Below are 16,113 nucleotides of genomic sequence, written 5' to 3'. Positions count from 1 at the left end.
TTAAATTCCAATTGGAATTTGTTGTCTGTATATTTGATCATTTCATTGAGGATACCATCAACATCACAGGCCTTTTTGGGTTGGAGGGTTTTTATTTAGTCCTGTAACTCATTCAAGGTAATTGGAGAATCCAGTGGGTTCTGGTAGTCTTTAATAGTTGATTCTAAGATTTGTATTTGATCATGTTTTTGCTCTTTATTCTTTGTTATAGAGCCAAAAATATTGGAGAAGTGGTTTACCCATACATCTCTATTTTGGATAGATAATTATTTGTGTTGTTGTTTGTTTAGTGTTTTCCAATTTTCCCAGAAGTGGTTAGTGTCTATGGATTCTTCAATTACATTCAGCTGATTTCTGACGTTCTGTTCCTTCTTTTTCCGTAGTGTATTTCTGTATTGTTTTAGTGATTCACCATAGTGAAGGCGTAGACTCAGGTTTTCCGGGTCTCTATGTTTTTGGTTGGACAGGTTTCTCAATTTCTTTCTTAGGTTTTTGCATTCTTCATCAAACCATTTGTCACTGTTGTTCATTTTCTTTGGTTTTCTATTTGAGATTTTTAGATTTGATAGGGAAGCTGAGAGGTAAAATATACTGTTAAGATTTTCTACTGCCAAGTTTACACCTTCACTATTACAATGAAACCTTTTGTCCAGGAAATTGTCTAGAAGGGATTGAATTTGTTGTTGCCTAATTGTTTTTTGGTAGGTTTCCAAACTGCATTCCTTCCATCTATAGCATTTCTTAATGTTACTCAGTTCCTTTGGCTTTGATGCCTCATGATTGAGTATTGCTCTGTTCAAGTATACTATGATTTTGCTGTGGTCTGATAGGGGTGACAGTGGGCTGATTGTGAACGCTCTGAGAGACTCTGGGTTGAGGTCAGTGATAAAGTAGTCTACAGTACTACTGCCAAGAGATGAGCTATAGGTGTACCTACCATAGGAGTCCCCTCGAAGCCTACCATTGACTATGTACATACCCAGCGTGCGACAGAGCTGCAGGAGTTTTTGTTGGTTATGTTGTCATAGTTGTGCCTAGGGGGGCATATGTGGGAGGGAATGCTGTCACCTCCAGGCAGGTGTTTGTCCCCCTGTGTGCTGAGGGTATCAGGTTCTTGTCCGGTTCTGGCATTTAGGTCGCCACAGACTAGTACATGTCCCGGGGCCTGGAAATGATTGATTTCCCCCTCCAGGATGGAGAAGCTGTCTTCATTAAAATATGGGGATTCTAGTGGGGGGATATAGGTAGCACACAGGAGGACATTTTTCTCTGTTAGGATCATTTCCTTTTGAATTTCTAGCCAAATGTAGAATGTTCCTGTTTTGATTAATTTAATGGAGTGAGTTAGGTCTGCTCTATACCAAATTAGCATACCCCCTGAGTCCCTTCCCTGTTTCACACCTGGTAGTTTGGTGGATGGGACTACCAGCTCTCTGTAACCTAGAGGGCAACCAGTGGGTCCGTCTCCTCTATACCAGGTTTCTTGCAGGATGACAATGTCTGTATTACCGATTTCTTTGGTGAAGTCCGGGTTTCTGCTCTTTAGGCCAAAGGCAGATGACCTCAGGCCTTGGATATTCCAGGATGATATAGTGAAGGCTTTTTGTTCCATAGAGTGTCCAATGTTGTTGGTCGTGGTTTGGCCTCAGGCCAGTAAGTGTGAGCAGAGCCTGCTGAGCATCTGGTACATGCCATTGGCTTGGGCGAGTGTGAGAGTGGGGGTTGGGACTGTTTGCCCGCTCACTACCTGGGCGTATATGTGGCTTCCATGTTGAGGCCCTCTTTGCGGGGGTGGGGTGCATGGGGTGGGCAGGAGTGGCATAGGTCTGATCTGAGGGGCCCTAAATGGGGTGTGGGCATGGTTGACGTGGGGGGGTGTTGATTGGTTGGGGTGGGGGTGTGGATGTGTCTGGGTGTACTGTGGTCTGGATGTAATTCCTCTTGGCGTGGGTCCTCTATGTGTAGGTCCAGGGGGGGGTCCTGCAGGTCTGGGAGGGTGTCTCGCTGGTCTGGGTGGGGTGTCTATTGATCTGTTGCTCCTGTGTGAAGTGTTGGGGATACGTTTGAGAGCGATGTCCTTTAGAGTCTGGGCAAAGGTGGGCACTGCTGCCTTGTAGAGTTGGACCTGGTCATAGAGGCTGTTCAAGTCCAGGGTGGAGTGGTGGGCCAGGAAAACATTTGGTTTTGAGGTACAGTCACGGGAAATACCTGCGTTTACCCGCTGTATTGTGGCAGGGTGGAAGTCTTTTCGTGGTAGCAGGGTGGAGATAACCACTTCTGCGTTGGGGAAAGTAGAAGAAGCCTTTTCAATCACTCCTTTCAGTGCTGTGGCCACCCTTTCCTGCTGTGCTCTCAGGTCATTTGTGCCTGTGTGTATTATTATGTGGCTGGGTGAACCTAGTTGGTCCTCAGACAGAAGGTCGAGGGCGCGCTGGGTGTTTGGACACCAGAGTTTAGACACACTGTGTTTGGGAAAAAGTTTTTTTTCTTCTATATATTTCCCATTTGAGTCCATAAGTAGTATAATCTGTGTCTTGTGTTTGTCCTCAGTGGGTGTGAGGGGGTTGTCAGAAGGGCTATCAGGGTGGCTGACAGGGGGGGTGCTCAGAGGGGGTGAGAGCCGCTGGGCTTGTGGTTCTTCATTTGTCTGTTCTGCTGTGATGTCGACTCTATGGTCAGGGTCTGGTGTGGACTGTTCTACTGTGGTGTCGAGACTTTTGTCAGGTGCTGAGGTGGGCTGTTCTGCTGACTTCTCTGTGGGGGTGGCCACATCTCTAGTGGGTTGTTCTCTGTCACACGCCGTCCCCCTCAACCTCTCCTCCGTCCCCCTCACCCTCTCCTCCATCCCCCTCAACCTCTCCTCCACCAGCAGTCTGATCCTCTCCTCTAATGCTCTGTTCTTCTCCTGATTCTGCTCTTTCTCCTGTTGAAGTTGTCTCACCACTGTCCAGAGTGCAGATATGTCTCTGTCCACCTCCAGCTCTCCGGGTCTGGTTAAGGGGGTGTTGTTGTGCTGGACTGTTGTCTGGGTCTGTGCTGACTGAAGTGTATTCACCTGCTGTTCCAGCTCCACCTGTCTTACCTCCAGCTGGGTGAATTTGTCCTTCATTTCAATGAGGGAGTGGTAATCTGTGCTGGGAGGTTGACTCTCCGCTGGGGGTGACTCGTCTGTGGGGTTATATAATGAAGAGGTCTGGTCTGACCCGCTCGGGGTGGGGGTATCTTTATCAAGGGAGAGCTTCTCCTGCTGGGCTAATTCTTTGATCAGGTGAAAGTCCAGCTGAAACTGTTTGGGGTTACCCTGTACCATTACTGTTCCAGACTTATAGATATTTATATTACCTGACTCAGAGTCCTCGTTATCAAGTATTCTGAGTTTCCACCCCTCGTTAACCCCCCCTCTCTTAACAAAGGGGTAGTGTGCTAATATAGCACTGTGCCATGACAGGGGATGGTTTGTGTGGAACATAAGGTTGCTAATGTTCCCATTTTTGTAATAGTCAGCAAAAAGTGTCTCTTGATTTTCCATAAGGAGCTTCATTTTGTAATCTTTTCTTGCCTTATCATTCTTTACATGCACAGGGTACTGTATTTTAATTACCTCTGAACAGCGGGAGGGAGCTTCTAAGGCCTCTCCATTTGGTTGGGGTAGACTGTGTGACTGTCCTGCCATTGTTGGGCTAATGGGCTTTGACACCTCTCACTTGACACGTCAGTGCTAGTTGAAGTCAGTTCCAGGTTGGATGGTGTTTTCAGGTTTCTGTTGTTTTCCAGAGAATTTGCTTTATTAGGGTAATAAATCCTTGGTAGTTGTGAACCTTCCAGGTGATTCCGTAATTCCGTCCAAAATCAGGTTGTAGGTTATAAGTTTTGATTTGAAGTAGGGGTTATGTTGTAGAGGGTAGAATCCAGTATGTGTTCCTGACAAAAAATCCAAGTTTATCTAACTCCTAATCTATATTTTTTAAAGAAAATGCTGAAAAATGCAGGAGCTCATCTGATCCTGACCTCTGCTCTGCTCTCTCTCACTCTCTCTCCCTCTCTCTGTCTCTCTCTGTCTCTCTCGCTCTCTCATGCTGTCTCTCACGCTGACTCTCTCTGTCTCTCTGTCTCTCTGTCTGTCTATCTCTGTCTGTCTGTCTGTCTGGCTCTCTCGCTCTCTCTTGCTGTCTCTCTCTCTCTTGCTGTCTCTCTCTCTCTCTTGCTCTCTCTCTGTGTCTCTCTCTGTGTGTCTCTGTGTCTCTCTGTCTCTCTCTGTGTCTCTCTGTGTCTCTCTCTCTGTCTCTCTGTGTCTCTCTCTCTGTCTCTCACGCTGTCTCTCTCTCTGTCTCCCTCTGTCTCTATGTGTCTCTCTCTGTCTCTCACGTTGTCTCTCTCTCTCTTTGTCTCTCATTCACTCTAAACTACATCACTTTATGACGCTTGTTGTTGCCATTAAGTGGTTTCAGTAAAACTCTTCAGTCATTAAAGTCTGAGCCTCTTGGTGTCAAGAGTCAAACAACGTTCTCCTTATCATTCTGATGACGGTCATCAACAGCACTCTCAACCCTGTGATCAAGTCCTTTAGATGTTCTTAATCTCTCGCTCTCTCTCTCTCATTCCCTCATGCTCTCTCTCCATCTATTTCTCTGTTTCTCTGTCTGCCTGTCTGCCTGCCTGCCTGCCTCCACTGCCTGCCTCCACTGCCTGCCCCCCTCCCTCCCAATTTCAATTGTGCAAATAGTTAAAGTACAAAAGGGAAAATAAATAAACAGAAATATGGGTTGTATTTACAACGGCATTTGTTCTTCACTGATTGCCCTTTCAGGCCACAAATCTCACTGCTGTTTTGTCACACTGTGGTATTTTGCATTTTTGATTTCACCTTTATTTAACCAGGTAGGCTAGTTGAGAACACCTTTATTTAACCAGGTAGGCTAGTTGAGAACACCTTTATTTAACCAGGTAGGCTAGTTGAGAACACCTTTATTTAACCAGGTAGGCTAGTTGAGAACAAGTTTTCATTTGCAACTGCGACCTGGCCAAGATAAAGCAAAGCAGTGTGAACAGACAACAACACAGAGGTACACATGGAGTAAACAATAAACAATAAACATGACAAAAACAACAATGAGTTATAAACATAAACAAACATACAGTCAATAACACAATAGAACATTGTGTGCAACATTGAGGCAAATACCCTTCCTAGAGAGAGCGGTCTGTCGAAACGAGCTCCTAGAGAGAGCGGTCTGTCGAAACGTTGGACCTAAATATTTTTGTATCTGAGCTCCTAGAGAGAGCGGTCTGTCGAAACGAGCTCCTAGAGAGAGCGGTCTGTAGAAACGAGCTCCTAGAGAGAGCGGTCTGTCGAAACGAGCTCCTAGAGAGAGCGGTCTGTCGAAACGAGCTCCTAGAGAGAGCGGTCTGTCGAAACGAGCTCCTAGAGAGAGCGGTCTGTCGAAACGAGCTCCTAAAGAGAGCGGTCTTTCGAAACGAGCTCCTAGAGAGAGCGGCTCTCCTTTATTTTTTAAGCAATAAATAGGCCATAGTGGCGAAGTAACAATTTAGCAATTAACACTGTGCAGATGTGCAGATGAGGATGTGCAAGTAGAAATACTGGTGTGCAAAAGAGAAGAAAAACAAAAACAAATATGGGGGTGAGGTAGGTAGTTGGTTGGATGGGCTATTTACAGATGGGCTGTATACTCTTGCTCTAGCAATCAGTAAGCTGCTCAGATATGTTCAAAGTTAGTGAGGGGGATATAAGTCTCCAGCTTCAGTGATTTTTTGCAATTCGTTCCAGTCATTGGCAGCAGAGAACTGGAAGGAAAAGCGGCCAAAGTAGGTGTTTGGGGATGACGAGAGAAATATACCTGCTGGAGCGTGTGCTACGGGTGGGTGTTGCTATGGTAACCAGTTTTGGATTTGGGGATGACGAGAGAAATATACCTGCTGGAGGTGGGTGTTGCTATGGTGACCAGTGAGCTGAGATAAGGCGGAGCTTTACCTAGCAAAGACTTATAGATGACCTGGAGCCAGTGGGCGAAGAATATGTCGCGAGGGCCAGCCAGCGAGAGCATTCAGGTCGCAGTGGCGGGTAGTATATGGGGCTTAATGGAGTCTGGAAGGAGAGTTTACAGTCTAGTCAGACACCTAGGTATATATAGTTGTCCACATATTCTAAGTCAGAACCGTCCAGAGAAGTGGTGCTAGTCGGATGGGCGGGTGGAGGATTGATCGGTTGAAGAGCATGCATTTAGTTTTACTAGCATTTAAGAGCAGTTGGAGGCCACAGAAGGAGTATTGTATGGCATTGAAGCTCGTTTGGAGGTTTGTTAACACAGTGTCCAAAGAAGTAGTATACAGAAGTATACAGAATGGTGTCGTCTGTGTAGAGGTGGATCAAAGAATCACCAGCAGCAAGAGCGACATCATTGATGTATACAGAGAAGAGAGTCAGCCTGAGAATTTAACCCGGTTGCACCCACATGGATGCAACAGGTCCGGACCTGCCAGAAGTCCGGACAACAGGCCCTCCAATTTGACACCCTGAACTCTGTCTGAGAAGTAGTTAGTGAACCAGGCGAGGCAGTCATTAGAGAAACCAAGGCTGTTGAGTCTGCCGATAAGAATATGGGGATTGACAGAGTCGAAAGCCTTGGCCAGGTCGATGACGACAGCTGCACAGTATTGTCTCTTATCGATGGCGGTTATGATGTCGTTTAGGACCTTGAGCGTGGCTGAGGTGCACCCATGACCAGCTCGGAAACCGGATTGTATATAGGAAAATGTATGGTGGGATTCGAAATGGTCAGTGATCTGTTTATTAACTTGGCTTTCAAAGACTTTAAAAGGGCAGGGCAGAATGGATATAGGTCTGTAACAGTTTGGGTCTAGAGGCAGGGCAGGATGGATATAGGTCTGTAACAGTTTGGGTCTAGAGTGCCTCCCCCTTTGAAGAGGAATCTCAGATGATACAATAGAGAGTTTGAACAGACTAGCATTAGGAGTTGCAACAATGACGGCAGATAGTTTTTGGAAAAGCGGGGACAGATAGTCTAGCCCAGCTGATTTGTAAGGATCCAGATTTTGCAGAACTTTAAGAACATCAGCTGTCTGGATTTGGGTGAAGGAGAAGTGGGGGGGGCTTGGGCAAGTTGCTGCAGGGGGTGCAGAGGGTGCAAGGGGTGCAGGGGGTGCTGGGAGTGCAGAGGGTGTTGGCCGGTGTTGGGGTAGCCAGGTGGAAAACGTGGCCAGCCGTGGAGAAATGCTCATTGAAATTCTCCATTATTATGGATTTATCAGTGGTGACTGTTTCCTAGCCTCAGTGCAGTGGGCAGCTGGGAGGAGGTGCATTTATTCTCCATGGACTTTACAGTGTCCCAAAACTTTTTGGAATTAGTGCTGCATGAAGCAAATCTCTGTTTGAAAAAGCTAGTCTTTTTTTTCCTGACTGAATGTGTATATTGGTTCCTGGTCAAGGGCAGTCAAGTCTGGAGTGAACCAAGGGCTACATCTGTTCTTAGTTCTACATTTTTTGAAAGCGGCATGCTTATTTCAGATGGTGAGGAAACTTTTTAAAGAATAACCAGGCATCCTCTATTGACAGGATGAGATCAATGTCCTTCCAGGATACCAACTTTTGATTAGAAAGGCCTGCTCGCTGAAGTGTTTTAGGGAGCGTTTGACAGTGATGAGGGGTGGTCTTTTGACTGCGGACCCAAAATGGACGCAAGCAATGAGACAGTGATCACTGTGTGAAAACAGCAGAGGTGTATTTAGAGGGCAAGTTGGTCAGGATGGTATCTATGAGGGTGCCCATGTTTACGGATTTAGGGTTGTACCTGGTAGGTTCCTTGATCATTTGTGTAAGATTGAGGGCATATAACTCAGATTGTAGGACGGCCGGGGTGTTAAGCATATCCCAGTTTAGGTCACCTAACAGTACGAACTCTGAAGATAGATGGAGGACAATCAATTCACATATGGTGTCCAGGGCACAGCTGGGAGCTGAGGAGGGTCTGTAACAAGTGGCAACAGTGAGATACTTATTTCTGGAGAGATAGATTTTTAACAGTAGAATGTCGAACTGTTTGGGTTCGAGCTTAGACCCGGATAGTGTGACAGAACTCTGCAGGTTATCTCTGGGGTAGATTGCAACTCCGCCCCCTTTAGCAGTTCTATCGTGAAGGAAAATGTTGTAGTCGGGGATGGAAATTTCTGAATTTTTCTTGGCCTTCCTAAATCAGGATTCAGACACAGCTAGAACATCCGGGTTGGCAGAGTGTGCTAAAGCAGTGAATAAAACAAACTTAGGGAGGAGGCTTCTAATGGTAACATGAAACCAAGGCTTTTACGGTTACACCCAGTAGATATGGGAGTTGATCAACATTGGGTTTGTTTTCAAATTCTTTATGGAGCTGTGTAATCTGAGGGAAATACTACGTGTCTCTGATATGGTAATACATTTGGTAGGAGGATAGGAATTGCAGCTTGGGCATATAGCCTGTTTTCTCTTGAGAGCCAGGTCTGCCAATGACATTTTTTCATGATAGCAAGGCTATGCTCACTGAGTCTGTACATAGTCAAAGCTTTCCTTAATTTTGGGGTCAGTCACAGTGATCAGGTATTCTGCCGCTGTGTACTCTCTGTTTAGGGCCAAATAACATTCCAGTTTGCTCAGTTTTTTTGTTAATTCTTTCCAATATGTTAAGTAATTATCTTTTTGTTTTCTCATGATTTGGTTGTGTCTAATTGTGTTGCTGTCCTGGGGCTCTGTGGGGTCTGTTTGTGTTTGTTATCAGTCCTCGTACCAGCTGGCAGAGGGGCGTATTCTCATGGTGAACTCTCTGTAGTTAGGGCTTTGTTATGTAAGGTTGGCCCGGGTTTGAGAATCTTATTTTTAGGTGGTTAAAGAATTTGATTGCTCTATTCTTGATTTTTATAATTAGCGGAAATCGTTCTAATTTAGTTATGCATAGATTTTTTGGTGTTTTAAGTTGTACACTGAGGATGTTTTTGCAGAATTCTGCACTCAGTCTAAATTTGGTGTTTGTCCCATTTTGTGATTCCTTGGTTGGTGAGCGGACCCCAGACCTCACAACCATAAAGGGCAATGGGTTCTATAAGTGATTCAAGTATTTTTAGCCAGATACGAATTGGGATGTGAAATTTATACATTTTTATTGATGGCATAGAATGCCCTTCTTGCCTTGTCTCTCAGCTCATTCACAGCTTTGTGGAAGTTACCTGTGGCGCTGATGTTTAGGCCAAGGTACATATCATTTTTTGTATGCTCTAGGGCAACAGTTTTCTAGATGGAATTAGTATTTGTAGTTCTGGCAACTGGACCTTTTTTTGGAAACACCATTATTTTTGCCTCACTAATTTCACTGTCAGGGCCCAAGTCTGATAGAATCTGTGCAAAATATCTAGGTGCTGCTGTGCACCCTACTTGGTTGGGGACAGAAGCACCAGATCATCAGCAAACCGTAAACATTTTACTTCAGAGATTACTAGGTTGAGGTCGGGTGCTGCAGACTGTTCTAGAGCTTCACCAATTCATTGATATACATACACAACATGGCATACATACACAACAAAAGTATGTGGACACCTGCTCATCAAACATCTTACAAAATCATATAGAGTTGGATCCCCTTTTGCTGCTATAACATCCTCCACACCTCTGGGAGGTCTTCCCACTAGCTGTTGGAACATTGCTGCTGGTGACTTGCTTCCGTTTGGCCACAAGAGCATTGGTGAGGTCGGACATTGATTAAGAGCGATTAGGCCTGGCTCACAGTCGAAGTTCCAATTCATCCCAAAGGTGTTCAATGGGCTTGAGGTCAGGGCTCTGTGCTGGCCAGTCAAGTTCTTTCACAAAGATCTCAACAAACCATTTATGTATGGACCTTTGTGCACAGGGTGACTGTCGTGCTGAAACAGGAAAGGCCTTACCGAAACTGTTGCCACAAAGTTGGAAGCACAGAATCGTCTAGAATGTCATCGTATGCTGTAGCGTTAAGCTTTCCCTTCACTGGAACTAAGGGGCCCGAACAATGAAAAACAGCCCCAGACCATTATTCCTCCTCGACCAAACTTTGCAGTTGGCACTATTCATTAGGGCAGGCAGCGTTCTCCTGGCATCCGATGGTGAAGAGTGATTCATCACTCCAGAGAACACGTTTCCACTGCTCCAGAGCCCAATGGCAGTTAGCTTCACACCACTCCAGCCGACGCTTGGCATTGCGGATGTTGATCTTCGACTACCATGGCAGCTCGGCCATGGAAACCCATTTAAATAAAGCTCCTGACGAACAGTTTGGAACTTGGTAGTTGCAACCGAGGACAGACAATTTTTTCAGGGATACTTACTTCAGCACTCGGTGGTTCCGTTCTGTGAGCTTACTTACACCTTTGAGGCTGAGCCTTCGTTGCTCGTAGACATTTCCACTTCACAATAACTGGGGAAGCTCTAGCAGGGCCGAAATTTGACAAACGTGATGTCATCATATGACGGTGCCACATTGAAAGTCACTGAGCTCTTCAGTAAGGACATTTTACTGCCACGTGTTTGTCTATGGAGATTGCATGGCTGTGTGCTCGATTTTAAAGACCTGACAGCAACGTGTGTGACTGAAATAGCCGAATCCACTCATTTGAAGGGATGGCCACATACGTTTGTATATATAGTGTATGTGGGGGAGGTGTGTTTGTGTAGTGACTATAACTGCCTTGGAAGTGAGCGATCTAACATTAGGTAGCCCCATTTTGAGATGTGAGGTATCACAATCTCTTTCAATAATGGCAGGAATAGAGGAGGTCTTTATCCTAGTGAGATTGCTAATGCGAACACCGACATGTTTAGTTTTGCCCAACCTAGGTCGAGGCACAGATTCTGTCTCAATGGGGATAGCTGAGCTGACTACACTGACTGTGCTAGCAGCAGACTCCACTAAGCTGGCAGGCTGGCTAACAGCCTATTGCCTGGCCTGCACCGCTGCCTGGCCTATTTCATTGTGGAGCTAGATACGGTATGTGCGTAGGATACCTGCTTTTTGTGTGTGAATGTAAGTGTGTAAGGAGCCAGTATAAATGAATGGTTTTGTATTGTGGACTTCAGAACATTCTCGTGAATAAACATTTGACTATTGTAGGCTGGGCCTCTGTCTGTTTTCATTTCAACCAGTATCTTACAAATTCTGGGTTGCAGACTGAGTAGTTAATTGAAGTTCAGTTTATGAACATTGAGAACATTATTCTCTTAACAGGGAGTTAGAGCCCTGTCTATGTTTGTAGATAAGATGAGAGCACCCCTCCAGCTAGGAAGGAGTCCATCACTCCTCAGCAGGCCAGGCTTGGTCCTGTTTGTGGGTGAGTCCCAGAAAGAGGGCAAATTATCTACAAATTCTATCTTTTGGGAAAGGCAGAAAACAGTTTTCAACCAGCTGTGAGAGTTGTGAGAGCTTTCTGTAGAGCTCATCACTCCCCCTAACTGGGACGGGGGCCAGAGACAATTGCTCGATGCCGACACATCGTTCTAGCTGATTTACACGCTGTCGCTATGTTGCGCTTGGTGACCTCTGACTGTTTAATCCTAACATCGTTCGTGCCGACGTGGATAACAATATCCCTAATCTCTCTACACTGGCCAGTTTTAGCTTTAGCCAGCACCATCTTCAGATTAGCCTAAACATCAGTAGCCCTGACCCCTGGTAAACAGTGTATGATCGCTGGATGATTCATTTTAAGTCGCCAATGACTAAGGTTTTCAATTTGTCAGAGCTAATGGTGAGAGGCTTCGGTGTCTCAGACCCCGTAACGGGAGGAGTAGAGACCAGAGAAGGTTCGGCCTCTGACTCCGACCCGTTTCTTAATGGGGAGACCCGGTTGAAAGTTTCTGTCGGCTGAATGAGCGACACCGGTTGAGCATTCCTACAGCATTTCCCTCCAGAAATCGTGAGAAAGTTGTCCGGCTGCGGGAACTGTGCGAGGGGATTTATACTACTATCTGTACTTACTGGTGGCACAGACGCTGTTTAATCCTTTCCTACACTGAAATGACCCTTTGCCTAACGATTGCGTCTGAAGCTGGGCTTGTAGCATAGCTATCCTCGCAGTAAGGCGAACGTTCTCCTGTATATTATGAGAACAGCGACTGCAATTAGAAGGCATCATGTTAATGTTACTACTTATCTTCGGCTGGTGGAGGTCCTGACGAACCACGTCCAGATAAAGCATCATGTTAATGTTACTACTGGTTGGCTGGTGGAGGTCCTGTAGAACCACGTCCAGATAAAGCATCATGTTAATGTTACTACTGGTTGGCTGGTGGAGGTCCTGTAGAACCATGTCCAGATAAAGCATCATGTTAATGTTACTACTGGTTGGCTGGTGGAGGTCCTGTAGAACCATGTCCAGATAAAGCATCATGTTAATGTTACTACTGGTTGGCTGGTGGAGGTCCTGTAGAACCACGTCCAGATAAAGCATCATGTTAATGTTACTACTGGTTGGCTGGTGGAGGTCCTGTAGAACCATGTCCAGATAAAGCATCATGTTAATGTTACTACTGGTTGGCTGGTGGAGGTCCTGTAGAACCACGTCTAGATAAAGCATCATGTTAATGTTACTACTGGTTGGCTGGTGGAGGTCCTGTAGAACCACGTCCAGATAAAGCATCATGTTAATGCTACTACTGGTTGGCTGGTGGAGGTCCTGTAGAACCACGTCCAGATAAAGCATCATGTTAATGTTACTACTGGTTGGCTGGTGGAGGTCCTGTAGAACCATGTCCAGATAAAGCATCATGTTAATGTTACTACTGGTTGGCTGGTGGAGGTCCTGTAGAACCATGTCCAGATAAAGCATCATGTTAATGTTACTACTGGTTGGCTGGTGGAGGTCCTGATGAACCACGTCCAGATAAAGCATCATGTTAATGTTACTACTGGTTGGCTGGTGGAGGTCCTGTAGAACCACGTCCAGATAAAGCATCATGTTAATGTTACTACTGGTTGGCTGGTGGAGGTCCTGATGAACCATGTCCAGATAAAGCATCATGTTAATGCTACTACTGGTTGGCTGGTGGAGGTCCTGTAGAACCACGTCCAGATAAAGCATCATGTTAATGTTACTACTGGTTGGCTGGTGGAGGTCCTGTAGAACCATGTCCAGATAAAGCATCATGTTAATGTTACTACTGGTTGGCTGGTGGAGGTCCTGATGAACCATGTCCAGATAAAGCATCATGTTAATGTTACTACTGGTTGGCTGGTGGAGGTCCTGTAGAACCACGTCCAGATAAAGCATCATGTTAATGTTACTACTGGTTGGCTGGTGGAGGTCCTGTAGAACCATGTCCAGATAAAGCATCATGTTAATGTTACTACTGGTTGGCTGGTGGAGGTCCTGTAGAACCATGTCCAGATAAAGCATCATGTTAATGTTACTACTGGTTGGCTGGTGGAGGTCCTGTAGAACCACGTCCAGATAAAGCATCATGTTAATGTTACTACTGGTTGGCTGGTGGAGGTCCTGTAGAACCATGTCCAGATAAAGCATCATGTTAATGTTACTACTGGTTGGCTGGTGGAGGTCCTGTAGAACCACGTCTAGATAAAGCATCATGTTAATGTTACTACTGGTTGGCTGGTGGAGGTCCTGTAGAACCACGTCCAGATAAAGCATCATGTTAATGCTACTACTGGTTGGCTGGTGGAGGTCCTGTAGAACCACGTCCAGATAAAGCATCATGTTAATGTTACTACTGGTTGGCTGGTGGAGGTCCTGTAGAACCATGTCCAGATAAAGCATCATGTTAATGTTACTACTGGTTGGCTGGTGGAGGTCCTGTAGAACCATGTCCAGATAAAGCATCATGTTAATGCTACTACTGGTTGGCTGGTGGAGGTCCTGATGAACCATGTCCAGATAAAGCATCTGGAGTGAAAGATGAATTGTAACGAGTGAAAACGTTGGATGGAAAAACAAAAATATATATAAACGGTAATTAAAAAGTATAAACCGTACAGTTGGCAGTTAGCAAAGTAAGGTGTTATACGTAGTGAGGGGAGATGTGAGGGGGAGATGTGATAAGTAGTGAGGGGAGATGTGATAAGTAGTGAGGGGGAGGTGTGATAAGTAGTGAGGGGAGATGTGAGGGGGAGATGTGATAAGTAGTGAGGGGAGATGTGATAAGTAGTGAGGGGGAGGTGTGATAAGTAGTGAGGGGGAGGTGTGATAAGTAGTGAGGGGGAGGTGTGATAAGTAGTGAGGGGAGATGTGAGGGGGAGATGTGATAAGTAGTGAGGGGAGATGTGATAAGTAGTGAGGGGGAGGTGTGATAAGTAGTGAGGGGAGATGTGAGGGGGAGATGTGATAAGTAGTGAGGGGAGATGTGATAAGTAGTGAGGGGGAGGTGTGATAAGTAGTGAGGGGAGATGTGATACGTAGTGAGGGGAGGTGTTATACATAGTGAGGGGGAGGTGTGATAAGTAGTGAGGGGAGGTGTGATAAGTAGTGAGGGGGGATGTGAGGGGGAGATGTGATAAGTAGTGAGGGGAGATGTGATAAGTAGTGAGGGGGAGGGTGATAAGTAGTGAGGGGGAGATGTGATAAGTAGTGAGGGGAGGTGTGATAAGTAGTGAGGGGAGGTGTGATAAGTAGTGAGGGGGAGATGTGAGGGGGAGATGTGATAAGTAGTGAGGGGAGATGTGATAAGTAGTGAGGGGGAGGTGTGATAAGTAGTGAGGGGAGATGTGATACGTAGTGAGCGGGAGATGTGAGGGGGAGATGTGATACGTAGTGAGGGGGAGGTGTGATAAGTAGTGAGGGGAGGTGTGATAAGTAGTGAGGGGAGGTGTGATGAGTAGTGAGGGGGAGATGTGATAAGTAATGAGGGGGAGATGTGATAAGTAATGAGGGGGAGGTGTGATAAGTAGTGGGGGAGGTGTGATAAGTAGTGAGGGGGAGGTGTGATAAGTAGTGGGGGAGGTGTGATAAGTAGTGAGGGGGAGGTGTGATAAGTAGTGAGGGGGAGATGTGATAAGTAATGAGGGGGAGGTGTGATAAGTAGTGGGGGAGGTGTGATAAGTAGTGAGGTGAGGTGTGATAAGTAGTGAGGGGAGGTGTGATAAGTAGTGAGGGGAGGTGTGATAAGTAGTGAGGGGAGGTGTGATAAGTAGTGAGGGGAGGTGTGATAAGTAGTGAGGGGGAGATGTGATACGTGGTGTTTCTGCCTCTCTGTGCCTGGGGGACTGTCTGGAAGTTTTTAATTTGGTTGTTGTGACTCAGACACTCACTCACGGTGTGTGTGTGTGTGTGTGTGTCTGTGTGTAGTAGTTGAAACCACTAAACCATAGTAATTCTCTCTTTCCCCGTTAGCCTCCTGATGAACAACAGGATTCATGCTCTTCCTGTTCGCTCTTTTCAGACTCTGGTGCTGCTGGAGGAGCTGTGAGTACAAATCACTCCCTCATTCTGGGTTGTCCGTCCCAAATGGACACCTGTTCGCTTTGTAGTGTGCTACTGTTGAACAGATCTCTATGGACCTTGGTAAAATATAGTGCACTATATACGGAAAAGGGCTCATTTGGGATGCAAGTCTGATACTCTGACATGTCAGTCTTTTATACATTCTCAATGGATGAACCTCAGTAGCTTGAAACGTGTACTATTGAAATGAACTAGTAAAACGCTGCAAGGAGGGAGAAGTGTAGGGGGGATTTCTGCTATTTCATCCAATTTCACCTTTCGTTTATTTTAATCTGTTTTTCTCTCTCTCTGTCTCTCTCTCTCTCTCTCTCTGTCTCTGTCTCTCTCTCTCGCCCCCTCCTTCTCTCTCGCCCCCTCCTTCTCTCTCTCGCCCCCTCCTCTCTCTCTCTCGCCCCCTCCTCTCTCTCTCTCGCCCTCTCTCTCTCTCTCTCTCTCTCTCTCTCTCTCTCTCTCTCTCTCTCTCTCTCTCTCTCTCGCCCTCTCCTTCTCTCTCCCTCGCCCCCTTCTCTCTCTCTCTCTCTCTCTCTCGCTCCCTCCTTCTCTCTCTCTCGCCCCCTCCTTCTCTCTCTCGCCCCCTCCTTCTCTCTCTCTCTCTCTCTCTCTCTCACCCTCTCCTTCTCTCTCCCTCGCCCC

The 16,113-nt window shown here is 46.1% G+C and overlaps 2 protein-coding genes across 2 annotated transcripts in view; one reads left to right on the top strand and one right to left on the bottom strand.

Moving 5' to 3' along the window:
* The window catches only part of LOC109886096 (reticulon-4 receptor-like 1), a 642,701-nt gene that overhangs the window by 106,319 nt on the left and 520,269 nt on the right, over positions 1-16,113 (bottom strand). The gene's annotated exons all lie outside the window — the stretch shown is intronic.
* Positions 1-16,113, top strand: part of LOC109886039 (relaxin receptor 2-like) — a 69,424-nt gene that overhangs the window by 10,131 nt on the left and 43,180 nt on the right. Inside the window, 1 exon segment of the mRNA XM_031808605.1 lies at positions 15,370-15,441. Coding sequence (XP_031664465.1) covers positions 15,377-15,441 — 65 coding nt within the window. The 5' untranslated portion in view covers positions 15,370-15,376.

Source organism: Oncorhynchus kisutch, linkage group LG28 (genome assembly GCF_002021735.2).
Source record: "Oncorhynchus kisutch isolate 150728-3 linkage group LG28, Okis_V2, whole genome shotgun sequence".
NCBI classification, from domain to species: Eukaryota; Metazoa; Chordata; class Actinopteri; order Salmoniformes; family Salmonidae; genus Oncorhynchus; species Oncorhynchus kisutch.
The sequence above is the reverse complement of the archived record's forward strand: the minus strand, read 5'-3'. Positions and strand labels throughout refer to the sequence as shown.